The sequence below is a fragment of the Chlorocebus sabaeus genome, unplaced genomic scaffold (assembly GCF_047675955.1).
Source record: "Chlorocebus sabaeus isolate Y175 unplaced genomic scaffold, mChlSab1.0.hap1 unalloc_scaffold_159, whole genome shotgun sequence".
In the NCBI taxonomy this organism is placed as follows: Eukaryota; Metazoa; Chordata; class Mammalia; order Primates; family Cercopithecidae; genus Chlorocebus; species Chlorocebus sabaeus.
Window position 1 is genome coordinate 607666 of NW_027327401.1, and position 17563 is coordinate 625228.

At 44.9% G+C, this 17563-nt stretch overlaps 1 protein-coding gene across 1 annotated transcript in view; it reads left to right on the forward strand.

Annotated features, from left to right (window-relative positions):
* Positions 1-1540: 1540 nt before the first annotated feature.
* LOC119618216 (SH3 domain and tetratricopeptide repeat-containing protein 1-like) overlaps positions 1541-17563 on the forward strand; it is a 37884-nt gene continuing 21861 nt past the window's right edge. Inside the window, 2 exon segments of the mRNA XM_073014039.1 lie at positions 1541-2563; positions 4009-4173. Of these exon segments, the coding sequence (XP_072870140.1) occupies positions 4134-4173 (40 nt within the window). The 5' untranslated portion in view covers positions 1541-2563; positions 4009-4133.

The following is a 17563-nucleotide window of genomic DNA, read 5'->3' on the forward strand; positions in this document are numbered from 1 at the left end:
TCGTCAGTGTAGTTTATTTGTGTAGCCTCTGTTGGTAGGAAGTTATTTGTGGAATTTGTGAATGGAAGGGACCTTGGAGGTCTGCTAGGTCGACCCAGTGATTTTAGAGATAAACGGAAATACAGGGAAATGTTCCAGCTTTTTTGGTGACAAAACCAGGAATAGAAAGCAGTGTTCTTTGTGCCACAATGTCATTGGAAGACAGCTCAATGTGGGCCTAAAATGCAGAGTAACTAACTTTCATTTATCTCTGCTTCTGACTCTTGTTATCAGACATTTTAAATTGACCTAAATGTGTTAGCAGAAATATGAAAAGTCCTGACTTGTTTACATACAAGGTACTTTGTCACCTACTCATTTGGGTTTTTTTTCAACAACAAGGATTTCAAGGATTGAAAAGACATTGTTACAAACTGAATGTTTATGTCTCCCCCAGATTCTTGTACTGGAGCCCTAACTGCCAGTGTGATGGTATTAGGGGATAGGACCTTTGGGAGGTGATTAGGGTTAGATGAGGTCATGAGCATAGGCCCTGGTCTGACTGGATTGGTGCCCTTAGAAGAAGAGAAACTAGGCCAGGTGTGGTGGCTCACACCTGTAATCCCAGCACTTTGGGAGTCCGAGGTGGGCAGATCACGAGGTCAGGAGATTGAGACCATCCTGAAATCCTGTTTCTACTAAACATATGAAAATTAGTTGGGTGTGGTGGCACGTGCCTGTAATCCCAGCTACTCGGGAGGCTGAGGCAGGAGAGTTGCTTGAACCAGGGAGTCGGAGGTTGCAGTGAGTTGAGATTCTGCCACTGCACTCCAGCCTGGTGACAGAGCGAGAGTCTGTCTCAAAAAAATAAAAAAAAAAAAAAAAGAAGAAGAGGAGAAAGCAGAGAGCTCGCACTGTCCTGGTGTGAGGAAACAAGAAGAAAGGTCGCTGTCTGCAAGCCAGGAAGAGGTCCCTGTCAGGGAACTGAGTCGGCCGACACTTTGATCTTGGACTTCCAGCCTCGAGAGCTGTGAGAAATAAACTAATGCTTAAACCACACAGCCTATGGTGTTTTTGATGGTATTTGCCTATGGTATTATGGCCATCTGATTTGACTGATACAGAAATGGTTCCAGAATATACTGTAGCCTGTATCTGAGTTGGTGATGCCATGAAAATAAATGTGGTAGTTCATTCCTTTATATAAAGATAGCGCTGTGAGCTGAGGGCCTTTGCTGATGTCTTAGTTGAGTCTTGTTTTCTTATAATAGCTTCCTAATTTCTCTTTTCCCCCTCTAATTTATATTATATCGCTGGATTAAATCATATATGGTATGATTTTATACTTTATGTCTATACAAACTTGTAGTGATTTTATTTCATTTGATTTGATTTTTGAGACATGCCCTTGCTCTGTTGCTCAGGCTGGAATGCAGGCGTGCCATGACAGCTCACTGTAACCCTAAATTCCTGGGCTCAAGTGATCCTCCCGCCTCAGCCTCCTGAGTAGCTGGGACTACAGGTGTGCTATCCTGCCTAGCTAATTTTTAAATTTTTGTAAGGACAGTCTTGCTGTGTTGTCCAGAGTGGTTTCAAACTCCTGGCCTCAAGCAGTCCTCTCGCCTCAGCCTCTCAAAGCACTGGATTACAGGCATGAGCTGTCACACCCGGCCCAGTGATTTTTCATTGTTAAGATCGAGGACAGATTCTCTGGCTTGGCATTCAAGGCTCATGATCGGGGCGTGATATGCAAATTTGGGTTTCGTGTTTCCATTCACACCATCAGCCTTGCACTCTAGCTTGTTGTCTAAGCCCTGTTCTGAAGCCCAGACTGAGAGCTGCACTTAGAATTTATACCTTCTCATCTCTTCATCGTCTTCGCCTATGTTCTTATCTCCATCTGGGACATCATCTCCACACTTCTGCCTCTTTAAATCTTCTCCATCCTTCAAGACTTGAAATACTTCTGTTACATGATCCCCGCTCTGACGTCCAAGCTAGAATTAATCTTTCTTCCTTTGAACTCTGATAGTGCTTTATGTTTTTCATCCTTTAATTATACAGCAGTCCTGTGTGTTAGATATTATTATTCTCCCAGTTTTTCATAGTTACTTTGAAAATATTTGCTGTAGTCACATATTTGGAATAGGTAATATGAGCGACAATCAAAAGGTTCTGGAGAGTGAAAGGCAGTTCTACTCCCATCACTGCCCTGTGATCACTCTTGCCAGTTTTTGTTTGTTTGTTTGTTTTTCCAAGGCAGAGTCTTGCTCTGTCACCAGGCTGGTGTGATCTCCGCTCACTGCAGCCTCCGCCTCCCGGGTTCAAGCGGTTCTCCTGCCTCAACCTCCTGAGTAGCTGAGACTACAGGTGTGCACCACCATGCCCAGATAAGTTTTGTATTTTGAGTAGAGACGGTGTTTCGCCATGTTGGCCAGGATGGTCTGGATATCTTGACCTCGTAATCCACCTGCCTCAGCCTCTCAAAGTGCTGGGATTACACACGTGAGCCACTGCACCCAGCCTATGTGTCTTGTTTTTAAAAACACAGATGTTGGCATAAGATAAACACGGTTGTCCACCGGTAAGTATTTAGGTTGTTCCCAACCTTTTGCATTAATCAATGCTGAGATGTACATAATTCTTGCATATTTGCGTGAATATGTTCATAGGATGCATTGCTAGAAATGGAATTGTGGGATCCAGGGTTCTGTGCATTTTAAATATTGATGGGTGTTGCCGGATTCCCTTCCGTTAGGGCCATACCGTTATCTCACTGTCAATGTGTAAGGGCGCCTATTTCTATTTCCTTGCCAACAGTTTCTTCTCAACTTTTTTGTTTGACATCACACACACACAGATAGCCCGCTTGTTCCAAAAGCATGGACATTTTACATTTCTACTTACAGTGTGCGCACACTGACTGAAGCTCTGTGTTGCAGTGATGTGTGCTGCTAGGATTGTGGCTCTGTTTCGAATTTGCTAGCCAGGCTATGGCTTTCCAGTCAGGTGTTTTTTGTTTCGTTCATGCTGTTGCAGCCGTTGAGCTGTGTGAATTTCCCTCCACTGCCCAGCCAGATTTCCCTTCCGGTGGACGGGCTTAGTGTCTCATCCAGCAGCCCTGTGCCCTGGTGATCTGGGCCGAGTGTGTCATCCGATGGCCCTGTTTCCTGGTGACCTGGGCCGAGTGTCTCATCTGGCAGCCCTGTTTCCTGGTGACCTGCGCCGAGTGTCTCATCCGGCAGCCCTGTTTCCTGGTGATCTGGGCTGAGTACCTCCATGAGAAGTTGCACCCATCTTCTCCAGTAGTGCATCATTTCACAGCAAGCAACACATTTTCACCACGTTTCTAGTGGGACATGTGCTAGCTCTTTTCTGGGCATCAGCAGACCTGGCTTTTTTCTGGTTCAAGCAACAGCTGGTGAATTACCAAAGACAAGTCGCATCTGGCCCCTGGTCCTTTGCTTTATAAGTAGAATCACAGTCCGAGTGGGCATCACTGCCCTGGTCTCTCTGCGGTGCTGAGTGTTGTGGGGATGATGGCTAAGTGTCAGGGTGCATTTCCACCACTAGGGGATTACAGTCCAGCAAAGACACAGGAGGAAAGCTAACAGCCCCGGGCAGGTACACAGAACCAGAGGAGTTTGGAAGGGTGGTTCCAAGCTCCGTGGTGTGATTGATGTGATCACAATAAACATTTTATCTCTAAGTCTTGGGCCATTGGACCAAGAGAAGAGAGAGCTGGTGTTGAGTTGTAGTGAGAGGTGTGTGGTTCGTGTACCTGCTGAGCCTGGCTGGGACTCAATTCCATTTTACCTTCTGTTTCCACCTTTTTCATGCTCCTGCTTGTTTCTCCAGAAAAAATTGCAATAAATTCTTTTCAAAAATTTTACAAAAGCCATAGATGCTTATTGAAAATAGTTCAAATGATATAGAAGACAGAAAGATAGTGAATGTTTTTCTGTTGTGTGTTTGGATGAATGTGTCTTTGGGGTAGTCACTATTAACACTGGGTGTATTTCCTTCCAGATCTTTTCCAGTGTACCTACAAATATGTATGTACACTTTGTAAAGAACAAAATAGTACCTGATAAACACTGAGTCTCCCTACTCCCACTGCGCAGTCTACGTGGACATCCTTTCATGGTGATACGATGAGACCTGATCGACTCCTTTTGTTCGCTGGAGTGACAGGTAATAATAGCAACAGATAACTCACCTTCAGCGGGCATTTACCATGTGGCAGGGTCTGTGCTCCAGGCAGGCTACATGAAGTGGGTCTTAAGGCTTTTTACAACAATGCTATGGGTGAACACAGTGATTGTTAACATTTTGCAAATGATAGAATTGCAGTAGAGAGAAGCAGAGCTGCTTGCTCAAACTCATGGCACGATTCCCGAGAGAGAGAACACTTTTAAAACAATTGTTGTTATAGCCAGGTGATTCACGATCATTTCAAGAAATAGTGCATTCAGTGAATAGATTTCAGGGTCTGGTACAGTCTGGGAGTTGTTCCTGAAAATGTACTGGGCTAGAGGTAAGGGAACGGTCCATTGGCCCTGGGACCCTAGTGCAAGGAGGGAGGTCCCGGGGAGAGGGGGCATGGAGAGGAGGTCTCTGAACAAACCTTGCAACATCCATTTCTGCCGAATCTGGCCCGAGGTCTGGTTCTTGACATGTACACTTTTCAGAGATACTTGGTTTTGATTTTTATCATGGCTCACCTGAGCAGCCATGGTTTCAAACTGCCTGGAGATGTGGTCTGGAAGGCCAGTGCTATGCCCATCCTTCCCGCTCCTGCAGGAGGGGAGTCATCCTGGGACTAGAGGGCTTCGCCTGTAATCAGCTATCTCATAATAAGTGGATTTGATGCTGGTTTCGCTAGGTCAGGAAATTTCCCATTTGGAAGGAAAACGGATACTTGTTTTTGGGTTTTGCTGAGGAGTCACAGGGTTTAGAGCAGGGACTGGAAGTTTGTTGAGACACATGTGAGTGCACTCAAACATCTTCCATGAAGCGGGGAAATAAACATAGTGTTCCAGAGAGGTCCCTGGCTTTGGGATATAAATATTTCTGTAACAGAATGGTACTGGATGTCTGCTGTATTTTTTCTCTACTATTTTGGCAAGTTTTATTTGGGTGTGTGTCTCCTGTACAGAAGGTATGACATCAGTTTTTGCCACCAAGTATTTACAGCCATCGGTGCCTCCTATGTGGGTCACTTTTGTGCTGTGGTTTCTTTGGGGAAATTGTAGGTCTCCTACCCAAAGCACATTGCCCATTTCAAGATGCTCCTGGTTTCTGAACACCTGTGGCAGTGCCTTCCATGTGGGTGAAGCCAGCCGAGAAAGCATCCCTCCCCAGGAGGTGGGGATTGGTGATTGCCTGAGGGAGGAGGCCGGGGATGAGCCCTGGACTAGAACTTGTCACCGGCTGCTTTTCCTTCCCCTCCTCTCCCTCCTATTTTTCCACCACCCCCACTTTTTAAAAATTTCTTATAAAAAATTAAGCAATTATTTTGGTTTCGTTTATTCACTATTCCTTGCTAATTTTATGCAGAGTGAGCCTGGGACAATGGGAAGGAAAGTTGTACTTAGCTTCAGATGATCCTACCAGCCCAGCATTGAGGGGCTTCCACCAGGCGGCATTATCAAGTGGCATTGTGGAGGTTCTCCTTTCAGTCCTCAGCGTTAACCAGCAGAGGCAGGTGATACTTATTCCTGGTTAATGTTGAGGAAGTTGAGCTCAAAGTGGCTAAGGGAACTTCCCAAAGTCACATAGGAAGTAGCAGAGTAGAACCAAACACAGATTGTCTCTGAATCAGGCAGGTCATCAGATTCCAAAATGGGCTCTTACTTTTTGGAGGTCAAAAAGCTGAACAGACACAGATCTATCTTTCTTTCTTTCTTTCTCTCTTTCTTTCTCTCTTTCTTTCTTTCTCTCTTTCTCTCTGTCTTTCTGTCTGTCTTTCTGTCTTTCTTTCTTTCTTTCATTTTCTTTCTCCTCCTCCTCTTCTTCTTCTTCTTCTTCTTCTTTTTCCTCTCCTCCATCTCCTCCCTCTCCTCCCCCTCCTCCTCCTTCTTCTCCTCCTTCTACTCCTCCTCCTTCTCCTCCTTTCTCCTTTCTCCTTTCTTCTTCTTACTTCTTCTTTCTTCTTCTTTCTTCTCCTTCTTCTTTCTTCTCCTTCTCCTTCTTCTTTCTTCTTCTTCTTCCTCCTTCTTCTTCTTCTTCTTCTTCTTCTTCTTCTTCTTCTTCTTCTTCTTCTTCTTCTTCTTCTTCTTCTTCTCCTTCTTCTTCTTCTTCTTCCTCCTCCTCCTCCTCCTTCTTCTTCTTCTTCCTTCTTCTTCTTCTTTCTTCTTCCTCCTCCTCCTCCTCCTCCTCCTCCTCCTCCTCCTCCTCCTCCTCCTCCTCCTCCTCCTCCTCCTCCTTCTTCTTCTTCTTCTTCTTCTTCTTCTTCTTCTTCTTCTTCTTCTTCTTCTTCATTTTTTTCTTTTGAGCTAGGTTTTCACTATGTTGCCTAGGCTGGTCTAGGCTCAAGCTGTTCTCCTGCCTTAGCGTTCTGAGTGCTGGGCTTACAGGTTTGTGTCACCACATCCAAGCGAACAGAGATTTCTTTAAAGAAGATTTACAAATGGCGAAAAAATATGTGAAAAAAATGCTCAGTATCACTTATAATCAGAGAAATGCAAATCAAAACCACAGTGAGGTATCATCTCACCGGTTAGGATGGGTATTATCAAAAAGACAAAAAATAACAAGTGCTGGCGAGGATATGGAGACAAGGGAGCTCTTACACACTGTAGGGGTGTGTAAACTAGAGCAGCTGGCTGGGCGCAGGGCGCACGCTGACATCCCAGCACTTTGGGAAGCCGAGGCCGGCAGATCACCTGAGGTCAGGAGTTTGAAACCAGTCTGGCCAACATGGTGAAACCCCGCCTCTACTAAAAACACAAAAATTAGATGGGAGCGGTGGATCACACCTGTAATCCCGGTGCTGTTGGGCGGCTGAGGTGGGCGGGTCACTTGAGCCCACGAGTTCAAGACCAGCCTGGCCAACGTGGCGACACCCCATCTCTACTAAAAAATACAAAAATTTGCCAGGTGCAGTGGCGGGCGCCCGTAATCCCACCTACTCAGAAGGCTGAGGCATGAGAACCACTGGAACACGGGAGGCGGATGCTACAGTGAGCAAGCCGAGATTGCACCATTGTATTCCACCCTGGGCAACAGTGAGACTCTGTCGCGAAGAGAAAAAAGAGAAAGAGTAAGAGTAAGCTAGGGCACCCACTATGGCAAACAGTATGGAGGTTCCTCAGAAAACTGCAGATGAAATTACAGTGTGATCCAGCAGTCCCACTACAGTGTAGATACCCAAAGAAAAGGAAATCAGTGTCGGAGGGGCATCCACACCTCTGTTTCCTACAGCACTGTTCACCATAGCCAAGATATGGAATCAGCCTCGGTGTCCAACAGCAGATGATGGATAGAGAAAATGTGGTCTTTATACACAGTGGAGTACTATTCAGCCATAACACAGGATGAAGTCCTGTTATTCTCCACAACGTGAATGGAACTGGAAGATATTACGAAGTAAGCCAGGAACAGAAAGTCACACAGCACATGTTCTCTTATGTGGAAGGTAAAAAAGAGTGGATCTCATGGAAGTTGAAAGTAGACAGAGGATCCTAGAGGGTGAGAAGGGTGGGGGGAGAGGGAGATAGGGAGAAATTTGTTAAAGGATACAAAATTATAGCTGGATAGGAATAAGTTCTAGTGTTCTATAACATAGGATGACTATAGTTAACAAGAATATATAGTTTCAGGCTGTGCGCGGTGGCTCATGCCTGTAATTCTAGCACTTTGGGAGGCTGAGGTGGGTGAAACACCTGAGGTCAGGAGTTTGAGACCAGCCTGGCCAACGTGGTGAAACCCCATCTGTACTAAAAATACAAAAATTAACCGGGCATAGTGGTGGGTGCCTGTAACCCCAGTTACCAGGGAGGCCGAGGCAGGAGAGTAGCTTGAACCTGGGAAGCAGATGTTGCAGTGAGCTGAGATCACACCACTGCACTCTAGCCTGGGCAACAGAGCAAGACTTTGTCTCAAAAAAAAAAAAAAAAATGTAGTTTCAGATAATTGGAGGAAGGGTATTGAACGTTACCAACACAAAGAAATGATAAATGTTTGAGATGGTGGATATGCTAATTACACTGATCACATACATTACATGTATTATAACATCACTCTGTGTGCTCCATACATATGTACAGTACACAATTATGTGTCAATTAAAAAAGAAAAAGCTGAACTTAGATTGGAATGGCTATGAAGTAGCTAGCTTTTTCATATTTTTGGTATAGACCCTAGGCATTTATGTTAAGTAAACTACCGTTGGCTTTAGGAAATGTTTAGTATTTGAATTTTAGCCTTGCATTTTATAATACAGAGAAGTAAAACTGTAAGTTTACTTTAGATACAGTCACAGGGGTTGGCCGTGATGACTTTTTTATGTAATAAGGGGGAAATATACCTTAATTAATAGGCATACATGCTCATTTTTCTCCCTTGTACACATTTTCAGCTGTTGTACAGGCATTGTGATACTTATGTAAACAGTATACGATATCTTAGGTAGGAATCAGAATTTTAAGGTAAGAATACTTAGAGTTATATATTTTTCAAGCTTTCAAAGTGGACATTTTGCATGTCCATTTTATAACTGTAATTAAATTTTCAAAAAGACAATACCTGTCTTTAATATGGGTGATGCTCTAGCATTTTTTTTTTTTTGGAGACAGGGTCTCACTTTCTCCCAGGCTGGAGTGTAGTGGTGCGATCATGGCTCACTGCAGCTTCAGCCTCATAGGCTCGAGAGATCCTCCCACCTCAGCCTCCCAAGTAGCTGGGACCACAGGTGTACAACACCATGCCCAGCTAATGTTTAAAATTTTTTTGCAGAGACAGGGCCTTCCTCTGTTGCTCAGGCTGGTCTGGAATTCCTGGGTTCAAGTGATTCTCCTGCTTCATCCTCCCAAAGTGCTGTGATTACCATCCTGTGCCACTGCCTGGCCCCATATAAGTGGGATGATGACTTGAGCCTAGGGGTTCCACACCAGCCTGGGTAACATGGCACAAGATCCTGTCTCTACAAAAACTAAAAAAATTAACTGGTCATGGTGGCACCTGCCTGTGGTCCCAGCTACTCCAGGAGGCTGAAGCAGGAGGATAACTTGAGCCCAGGAGTCGAGGCTGCAGTGAGCTCTGATCTTGTCATTGCATTCCAGCGTGGGTGACAGAGTGATACGTTGTCTCTTAAGAAAAGTTACTGGCTACCTGATTATTCATAGGGAAAAAACCTGAACTCTGACCTAAACCTCATACCTCGTACAAAAATTAACTCAAAATGGATCATGGACTAGAACGTAAAATGCAAAATAAAGATGAAAAGAGGAGCTAGAGACTGGGAGAAACTATTTGCAAACTACATGTCTGATAAAGGACTCATATCTATAATATATAAAGAACTATCCAAATTCAGCAGTGAAACCAAATCATCTACTTTGAAAATGAATAAGAGACCTTAAGAGACATTTCAGATAACATATAAGCACATGAAAAGATGTTCACCATCATGAGCCATCAGAAAAATGCACACTAAAGCTACATCACTATACACCTATCAGAATGCCTAAAATAAAAAGTAGTAACAAGACCAATGCTGGTGAGGATGCAGGCAAACGGGATCACTCACACTTGGCTGCTGGGAATGGAAGATGGTACAGCCAATCTGGAAAACAGCTTGACAGTTTCTTAAAAAACTCAATGTGCAATTGCCATAGGATGCAGCACTCACATTCATGGGCAGTTATCCCAGAGAAATGAAGACTTATGTTCACACAAAAGCCTATATGTATCTGTTCATAGCAGCATTATTTATAAAGGCTAGAAACTGGAAACAGCCTGGAGACTGCTCAGCAGGTGAATGGTTAAACAAACTGGTGCACCCAGGCCCCAGATACCACTCTGCAGTAGTTAATGACATCCTTGTTCATCAGTCTTTCAAACTAGAAACCACCATCGTGCTTACTCCCCTTTTTTCCATCCTGGTGGACTTCATTTTGTATTTCTTTCCAATGCATTTTCCCTCTGTCCTTTCTGGTTGCACCTCATGCCTCATTTGAACCGTTGTAAGAGCCCCCGAATTGTTTATCTGCCTCATCATGGAATCCTTTCTACACTTCATGTCCCGCATTGTCATTGGAACAATCTTTCCAAAACATGAACAAACTAACTTAAAAGAAATATCCCAGGTAGCCTTCCAAATAAGTATAAGCTTTCTGTTAGAAGTTTGACTTCTTGCCTATAGGGATCCCGAGGACTGTAGAGAGACAGATTTGCTGTCTGCATTTTAAGATCAGGCAGAAATCCCTGGAGGGGCCCATGTGGAACAGTGGCACAAATACTGGTTCTAGAATCAGAAGCCCTCATATCCTGGTTCTAACACTAGCTGGATGTTCTTGAGAAAGTTTTGGTTTCAAACCTCAGTATGAGGAAGCATACTCAAGGGATCACACAAGGCTGCTGGGAGGAGCAGATGAGGGGCATGGTGAACATGCTGTGTAATCCGTGAAGTACGTCGTATGTGTGAGAAGTGGAGCTGTGTGGATAGCGGTTCTGGAATCACTGTATGAAAACGATGGAAAGCACATTCGTAGTTCTGCCTGATGATACCACTGGGCACTTGTGTTGTACGTGACTGCAACATGGGTGAGGCCCGGGTCAGTACAGCTCACAGTTTGGTTTTCATGCAGTTAGAAAGGCCCGAGAGGACCCTTCCCCCCCAGCTGTAGGAAGGAGGCGGCTGTCTCCTGCCTCTATTTGGTGGGAATGTCTGTGGCTCCTTGGGGACAGGAATGCAGGGAGTGGGGGAAGAAATCCGGCCTGACTGCTCGCTAGTCACCCTTCCCTCAGGAAGGAGGGGAGGGGTCATTTCGTGGTAACTTGCCAAGTCTTTCTTAACTCATCTGCTCTTTGAAATGACCAGCATGACAAGTAAAAGACCCGTTAGAGACAGATGGGCTGTGTGTCCCGTGCGTTTATGGCTTTGTGGAGTCAGAGCTGCCAGAACTCGATAGCTTTCTGGGGAACGGTGGGTCAGCCAAGGGGCTGAAAATAGTGAGAGGAAGAAAATCCACCCTCGTTGCTCTGGTCTGGGAGTGATGACTGAGGAGAGCGGCATGGAGGGCCCAGCCGTGGGGTCCCTCTCAAGCACACCCTCACCGCAGTGGGAATGCGGGTCTCAACCTCCCTAGGCCTCCGTGATTTTCGTCTGTCACATACTCACCTCCAGCAGGGACGTCTATGGTGATGAGATGAGGGAGCATCATAGCACATGTGGCGCTTAGTAGGCTTGTGGTGAGTGGACGCTGGTGTCAGTGGAACAGGAGACTGGGCGCTGCATGTGGACGCACTCACGTGCTGGTGGCATGAGTGGACAGAGGGGAGAGGGACGCTCTGCCGTTCTCCTTTTGGTCTGTCACTCCCGCTGTTGTGAACAGAATCCGTGAGTGTATTCTGTTGCCCCAGTCTACTTGGTAGGCTGATTGTTCAATTTTTTGCTTCCACTTTTGATTTCTTAAGAATGGAAAAAGGAATACTTCAGTTACTTTTCTGGTTGATGGCATACTTTCCTTGATATCACCTTAATGCTTTTTAATTTCTATGTATTTTGGATGCTGGAGCTTGCCTGACATCTGTGTTTTTATGCCTCACCCTCTCGCGTAACTGTTGGCCACACCAGGACCAGAGAGAAGTGACCAGATCGATTGGTAGCAGGGCTAGGACTGGAATTCTCCAGCCTTTTAATGCCCAGCAGAGCAGGCTCTGTTTTCTGTATTGCACTGCTCTTCCCTATTTCGACCCCTGTTAGGACAGTGGATGTGAAATGTAGCTGGACGCTTTTGGGGGTGTGCTAGGAGTGTGGCAGATGCCTCAAACTGGCAGGCAGATGCCTCAAACTGGCATTTTCCCCTGATTCTGAATTCTCATGGCTCAGAGTCAGTCTCTAGGCTACGGACCAGGAAGACGCAGGAAGTTGTTTTGTAGGAAAAACTATACCAGGGCATTTTTTTCACCCGGTAATTTATTTGGTTTGGACTGGAATAAATCTCTGATATTGGTTTCTTTGCCAATATTATTAGGGAGTGGAGCCTGACTTGTTAACTTAATCCGATTCATAGTGCTTAGAATCTCAGTGAGTGTGTGTTGAACGGAGTGGAAGTGTGAGAGCATCTTGGACAGTGGTTTGCAAACCTAGCTGCATCTGGGGCGCTGTGAAAAACACATGCGTGCTTACTCCAGACCAGTTGAAATAGAATCTGCAGGAATGGAGCCTGGGCAGCTATAATGCTGTTAAAAAACCCCAGGTGGTTCTGATATACCCTAAAGGTTGAGTAAAGGTTGAGATCCACTGATCCACAGTGAATTGGAGTCCTGGATCATAGACATGCCTTATGCTTTCACCAGCTTAGAATGGTTCTTGTGCTTTAGAACTGTGAAAAAGTGTTATGCAAACAAGTGTGGAAACAGCCTAAATGCCACATCCTGTTACTACCTGTCATGAAGTACATTGACCAGTTATTCACTCTATTCTGATCTCTACCCATTCCACCTTTTCTTCATGGAACAATGATTTGACAGTTGGTTATGCAGAACCATTGTAAGTCCAGTTTGATTGGCAGGAAACGATTTTGGGTATGAAGTACCTTTTAGGCATTTATTGAACTCTTGTTTGTACCACCGCTGTGCTGGACAGATTATAAATATTACTTCTTTAAACAAGGCCTATGGAGTCAGGCTGCCTAGGATTTGCTAACTAGCTGTGTCATTTGGGACAAGTTTTTAAGCATATATAAACCTGACTTTCATCTATGAAATGGAATGACAAGGGGTAATTATCATCTCACATGATCGTGCAAATGTGTGTGTAAAGTGCCTAGTTTGGTGCCTAACACATAGTAACTACTCAGTAAAGTTATTATTACACCATCATCATCATATTTAAATGTAAATATTAAGAGCTAATAAATTTGTAAAAGGTACTATACCTTTACCCCTTGAATCAAAGACTACTTTAGTTTTAAGCGGTTGGGTGAATTTATCACTTAAATATTGGCCTCTTGAATACCTTGAATTTCAATTGAACGTAGCCAGAGGATTTCATAATTGGACCGTTTCCTCTGGAACTTGGAGCTTTGTTTGTTTTTTGGTTTCACTTCCTACTCTAAGCTTGGGGCTGTGCACACCTTTATGGTGACTTCTGGTACTGGGGAATCAAAGCTTCATTCGCTTCTTTGGAGGAGATGATCTTATGCTATATGAAGCACTCAGACTTTGTTAACTGTGTACCATCCAGACAAGACCAGGTGCTTCCCATGGCAGCCTGTCCTTTTCTTAGCTCTCTCATCAATCTAGCCTGTTCCTTCTATTCCTCTTTATACTAGAACTTGCCTTTGAACAAGGAATGTTGTTTTGTCACTACTAGGTCCCCAGCAATTAGTAATGCCTAGCATATACTAGGTGCCTCCTGAATGTTAATAGGTGATAATCTAGCAGAACACAAGATAAATCCGCAGGTTGAGATTTAAGCTGAGTGGTATGAGCGCTGCATTGGCAAACTTATTAAATCAATTTTGTTAATACAAGTTTAACATATCTTAGTAACTGACTTAGTTCAGGAATCATTTACTGAGTGTCTTCTAGGCCAGACATTGGGGACAGAAAGGTAATAATATGTGATCCCTGCCTCATGCACAGGAAGTCTAGTGTGATGGACAGACACGTGCCAATGGCTGCCATGGAATATGGTGAGCATTAAGATAAAGGGGCACCCTGTGTGCCCTTGGAGCATAGAGCAGGGCTTGTGTTCTGGGAACATGGGCTCCATGTGAAAACACAATTTAAATTTTCTTTCTTTCTTTCTTTCTTTCTTTTTTTTGAGATAGAGTCTTGCTCTGTGGTCCAGGTTGGAGTACAGTGGTGTGATCTCGGCTCACTGCAACGTGCTCCCCCCAGGTTCAAGCGATTCTCGTGCCTCAGCCTCCCGAGTAGCTGGCATAACAGGTGTGCGCCACCATGCCCGGCTAATTTTTGCATTTATAGTAGAGATGGAGTTTCACCATGCTGGCCGGGTTGGTCTTGGACTCCTGACATCAGGTGATCCTCCCGCCTTGGCCTTCCAAAGTTCTGAGATTATAGGCATGTAAGTATTCATCCTTTTAAATATCTGCGGGTAGCACTTAACTTTAAATGGGTACTAATTAAACTATTGAATGACTTTAGTATGGATTGAATGACTTTGCTCGGGCCTCGTTTTTAATTTCCTTCATTAGAGAGAGAAAAAAAAATGCAGGTTGAATATCCCTCATCCAAACTGCTTGGAACCAGAAGTGTCTCAGATTTTTTTATATTTTTGGATTTTTGAATATTTGTACTATACTTGCTGGTTGAGCCTCCTGAATTCAAAAATCCAGAGTCTGAGCTGTTCCAATGAACATTTCGTTGAGTGTCACGTCGGCACTCAAAAGTTGTGGATTTTGGAGTTTCTGGTTAGGGAGACTCATCCTGTATGGGCGGTGGATTGTCGCAGGAGTTCCGGACCAGAGGTTGGGTGACTAGGGTTTAGTTTTCACTTTGTTACTAAACAGGCTGTTTTCTTCCATAAGCTCAGCTTTAGATCCCCCGGTTGTCAAAGAAGGGAATGGGCCATCTGATGTTTAAGGCCTCTGTTAGTTCTGACTTGGAGACACCTGGCTTCAGTTCATCTTCCTTAGGAGTGGACAAAGAATATGGGAATTTTGAAATTGTTAGTCAACATCTACAGGGTCGTTGCAGCCTGGTTTTGGGTAAAGGTCATCTTTAGTGAGCCCAGGGAGAAACAGTGGTTTAGCTGTCAGCTGAGAGGGGTAAGCGGTTCTATTAATTTTCCTCTGTGGTAGTGGAAGCATTGTTAAGGGTCACAGCGTTAGTGGAGCTGACTGGAAAGAGGAGGGGAACTCACTGTTGCAGGTTATATTGAATGTCTTTTCAGTCACTAAATGCTTTTTATGATATGTTTTTCAGGATTTCAGTGTTGTATGATTTCTCTGTGTTAAGCACAGGAAATTTAACATCAGCAAAAAAGAATGCTTTTTTTTTCTTTTTTTTTTTTTTTGAGATGGGGTTTCCCTCTTGTCATCCAGTCTAGAGTGCAGTGGCGTGACCTCAGCTCACTGCTACCTCGGCCTCCTGAGTTCAAGCGAGTTTCCTGCCTCAGCCTCCCGAGTAGCTGGGATTACAGGTGCCCGCCAGCATGCCCGGCTAATTTTTGTAGTTTTAGTACACATGGGGCTTTGCCATATTGGCCAGGCTGTTCTTGAACTTCTGACCTCAGGTGATCCTCCTGCCTCGGCTTCCCAAATTGCTGGGATTACAGGCATGCGCCGCCATGCCTGGCCTTGAATGTTCTTTCTGTGGGAATCTACAAAAGCCAGGTTTTGAGTCTAGTGGCAGAAAACCTCTTCTTCATTGTTTAGCTGTGCTGTGAACTTGGAGGGCTTCAAGCCCAGCTGAAAAAGCTGTAGTATTTTCTGTCAGTTGGCTGTCTTGGAGAACTTAATGAGCACCGGGCTGGAGTGATACTGTCAGAGTTCATGAGCGGTGTGAGGCTCTCAAAGCCTAGATACTGGGGTTGCCCAAATACATCGGCTGGTCTCACTATTTCTCTTGGGAGTCGGGGGGTGGAAAATGCAGTGGTCTTAACTCTGCTCTTAATTTGATAGTGCTGTTATTAATGGTAGGAATGATTTCGTATGTTTGCATTTTGCTTTGTAATTCACAGAGAATTTTAAAATCCATTATCTGATTTCATTCCCTCAGCAGTTCTGTGAAAAAGGCAGAGCAGTTTTCATATCTTCTGTTTTCCCATGATTCTCTTGTGGTTCACAGAAGCTAAGAGCCTTCACCAAGGTCATAGGGTGAATGAGTCGCAGAGCTGGGAGTAGAGGCTCAGGCTTCTAGTGACCCTGTTTCTTCCTTGATAGCTCGCTCTGGTGGCGCTATGCTCAGGTAACGGCACACGTTCGGTTTGGTCTTTTGTAAATCCCTGCCCCATTTCGGGGGAGGTTCTTGGGAGGCTTTTATTCATTTTGGAGCATTTAAGTATCTTGTCCTCTCTCCCTCTTCCCAGATGCATGGGCATTTCTGCAGGCCCTCAGGCTGGTCCTTGTGCGTGGGGGCATCTCCTGCCTCCACGTTGCTTGCACGCCCCCTTCTGAAGGTGCTCTTCCCCGCATGGAGCCCCCTCGTGCTGCCTCCACACTGCAGGCTGTTCGGTAAATGTTCCTAAGTGAGCATCGTTGTTTTCTAGAAATGGGACGGGGTATGGATGCCAAGTTCTTTTCTGTGTGAAGTCTTCGATTGTATCATCTTGCCTTCCCCGTGTGTGCTCCTTGAGGTTGTCGCTGTGCTGCGGTCATCTGTGTTCCCTAGGGTGCCTCCCTTGGAGTCCTGGCCATAGTAGACATGCAGTCAGTGTTCACGGCCTAAATGAGAGAAAGGCCAACAGAGTCATTAAATCTGGAAAATGACAAGTGAGGGAAAGGAATTTTTATTGAAGGCATGTGAAAAAGAAATCTTTTTAGAAAAGTTGACCTGTTTCTCAACTGGAGTTGAATTTCAGCTCAGAAAAAACAGCTGTGTGCCCAGATGGCTTTGGGATTTCAGTTTGTGACAGATGAATTGAATTTGTTGTTGTATGAATGTGTTATCCTTTTGTGGTTTTATTAGGCCTTTCTCCCAAATGGAATCGATTTTTCTATAAAACTCACACTTCCTTTTTGAGAAGTGTAACACTAATTGTATGGAATGGTCTCCCAAAAGATTACCTGCCATGAACCGAACACACTGCCTCAGACTCACGGTCCCTGGTTTCTGCCTGTGCAGCTGCAGGGCAGAGAGGCACGCTCGAGCTGAAATCAAGACGCGTGTCTGCATCTTCTCTTTCTTGACTGCTGTTTCGTCTCTGAGCTGGCCTGCCTTCAACGTCTAGGAGCTTGGTGGGTGTAGACACATTACGGTATGGAGGAGGGATACGGCGTTGCCACAGCCAGGAGACTCGCTGAAGTCTCTGTTCTCTTCCTGCTCACTGCTCTGACTTTGTATAAGTCACATGTGTAGGGCTGTGCACAGTGGCTTACACCTGGAATCCCAGCACTTTGGGAGGCCAACCTGGGAGGATCTCTTGAGCCCAGAGTTTGGAACCAGTCTGGGCAACATGGTGAAAGCCCATCCCTACAAAAAATAAAAATTAAAATATTAGCCAGGTGTGGTGGCTCATGCCTGTAATCCCAGCTACTGGAGAGGCTGAGGTGCGAGAATCACTTGAGCCCGGGAAGTCGAGGCTGCAGTGAACCATCATCACGCCACTGCACTCCAGCCTGGTCAGAGCAAGACCTTGTCTCAAAACAGACAAAAACAAACAAACAAAAACCCATGTGTAATAGTGGCAGTAGTTAACTTTTGAAAGTTTGAAGAAAAGTTTCTAAAT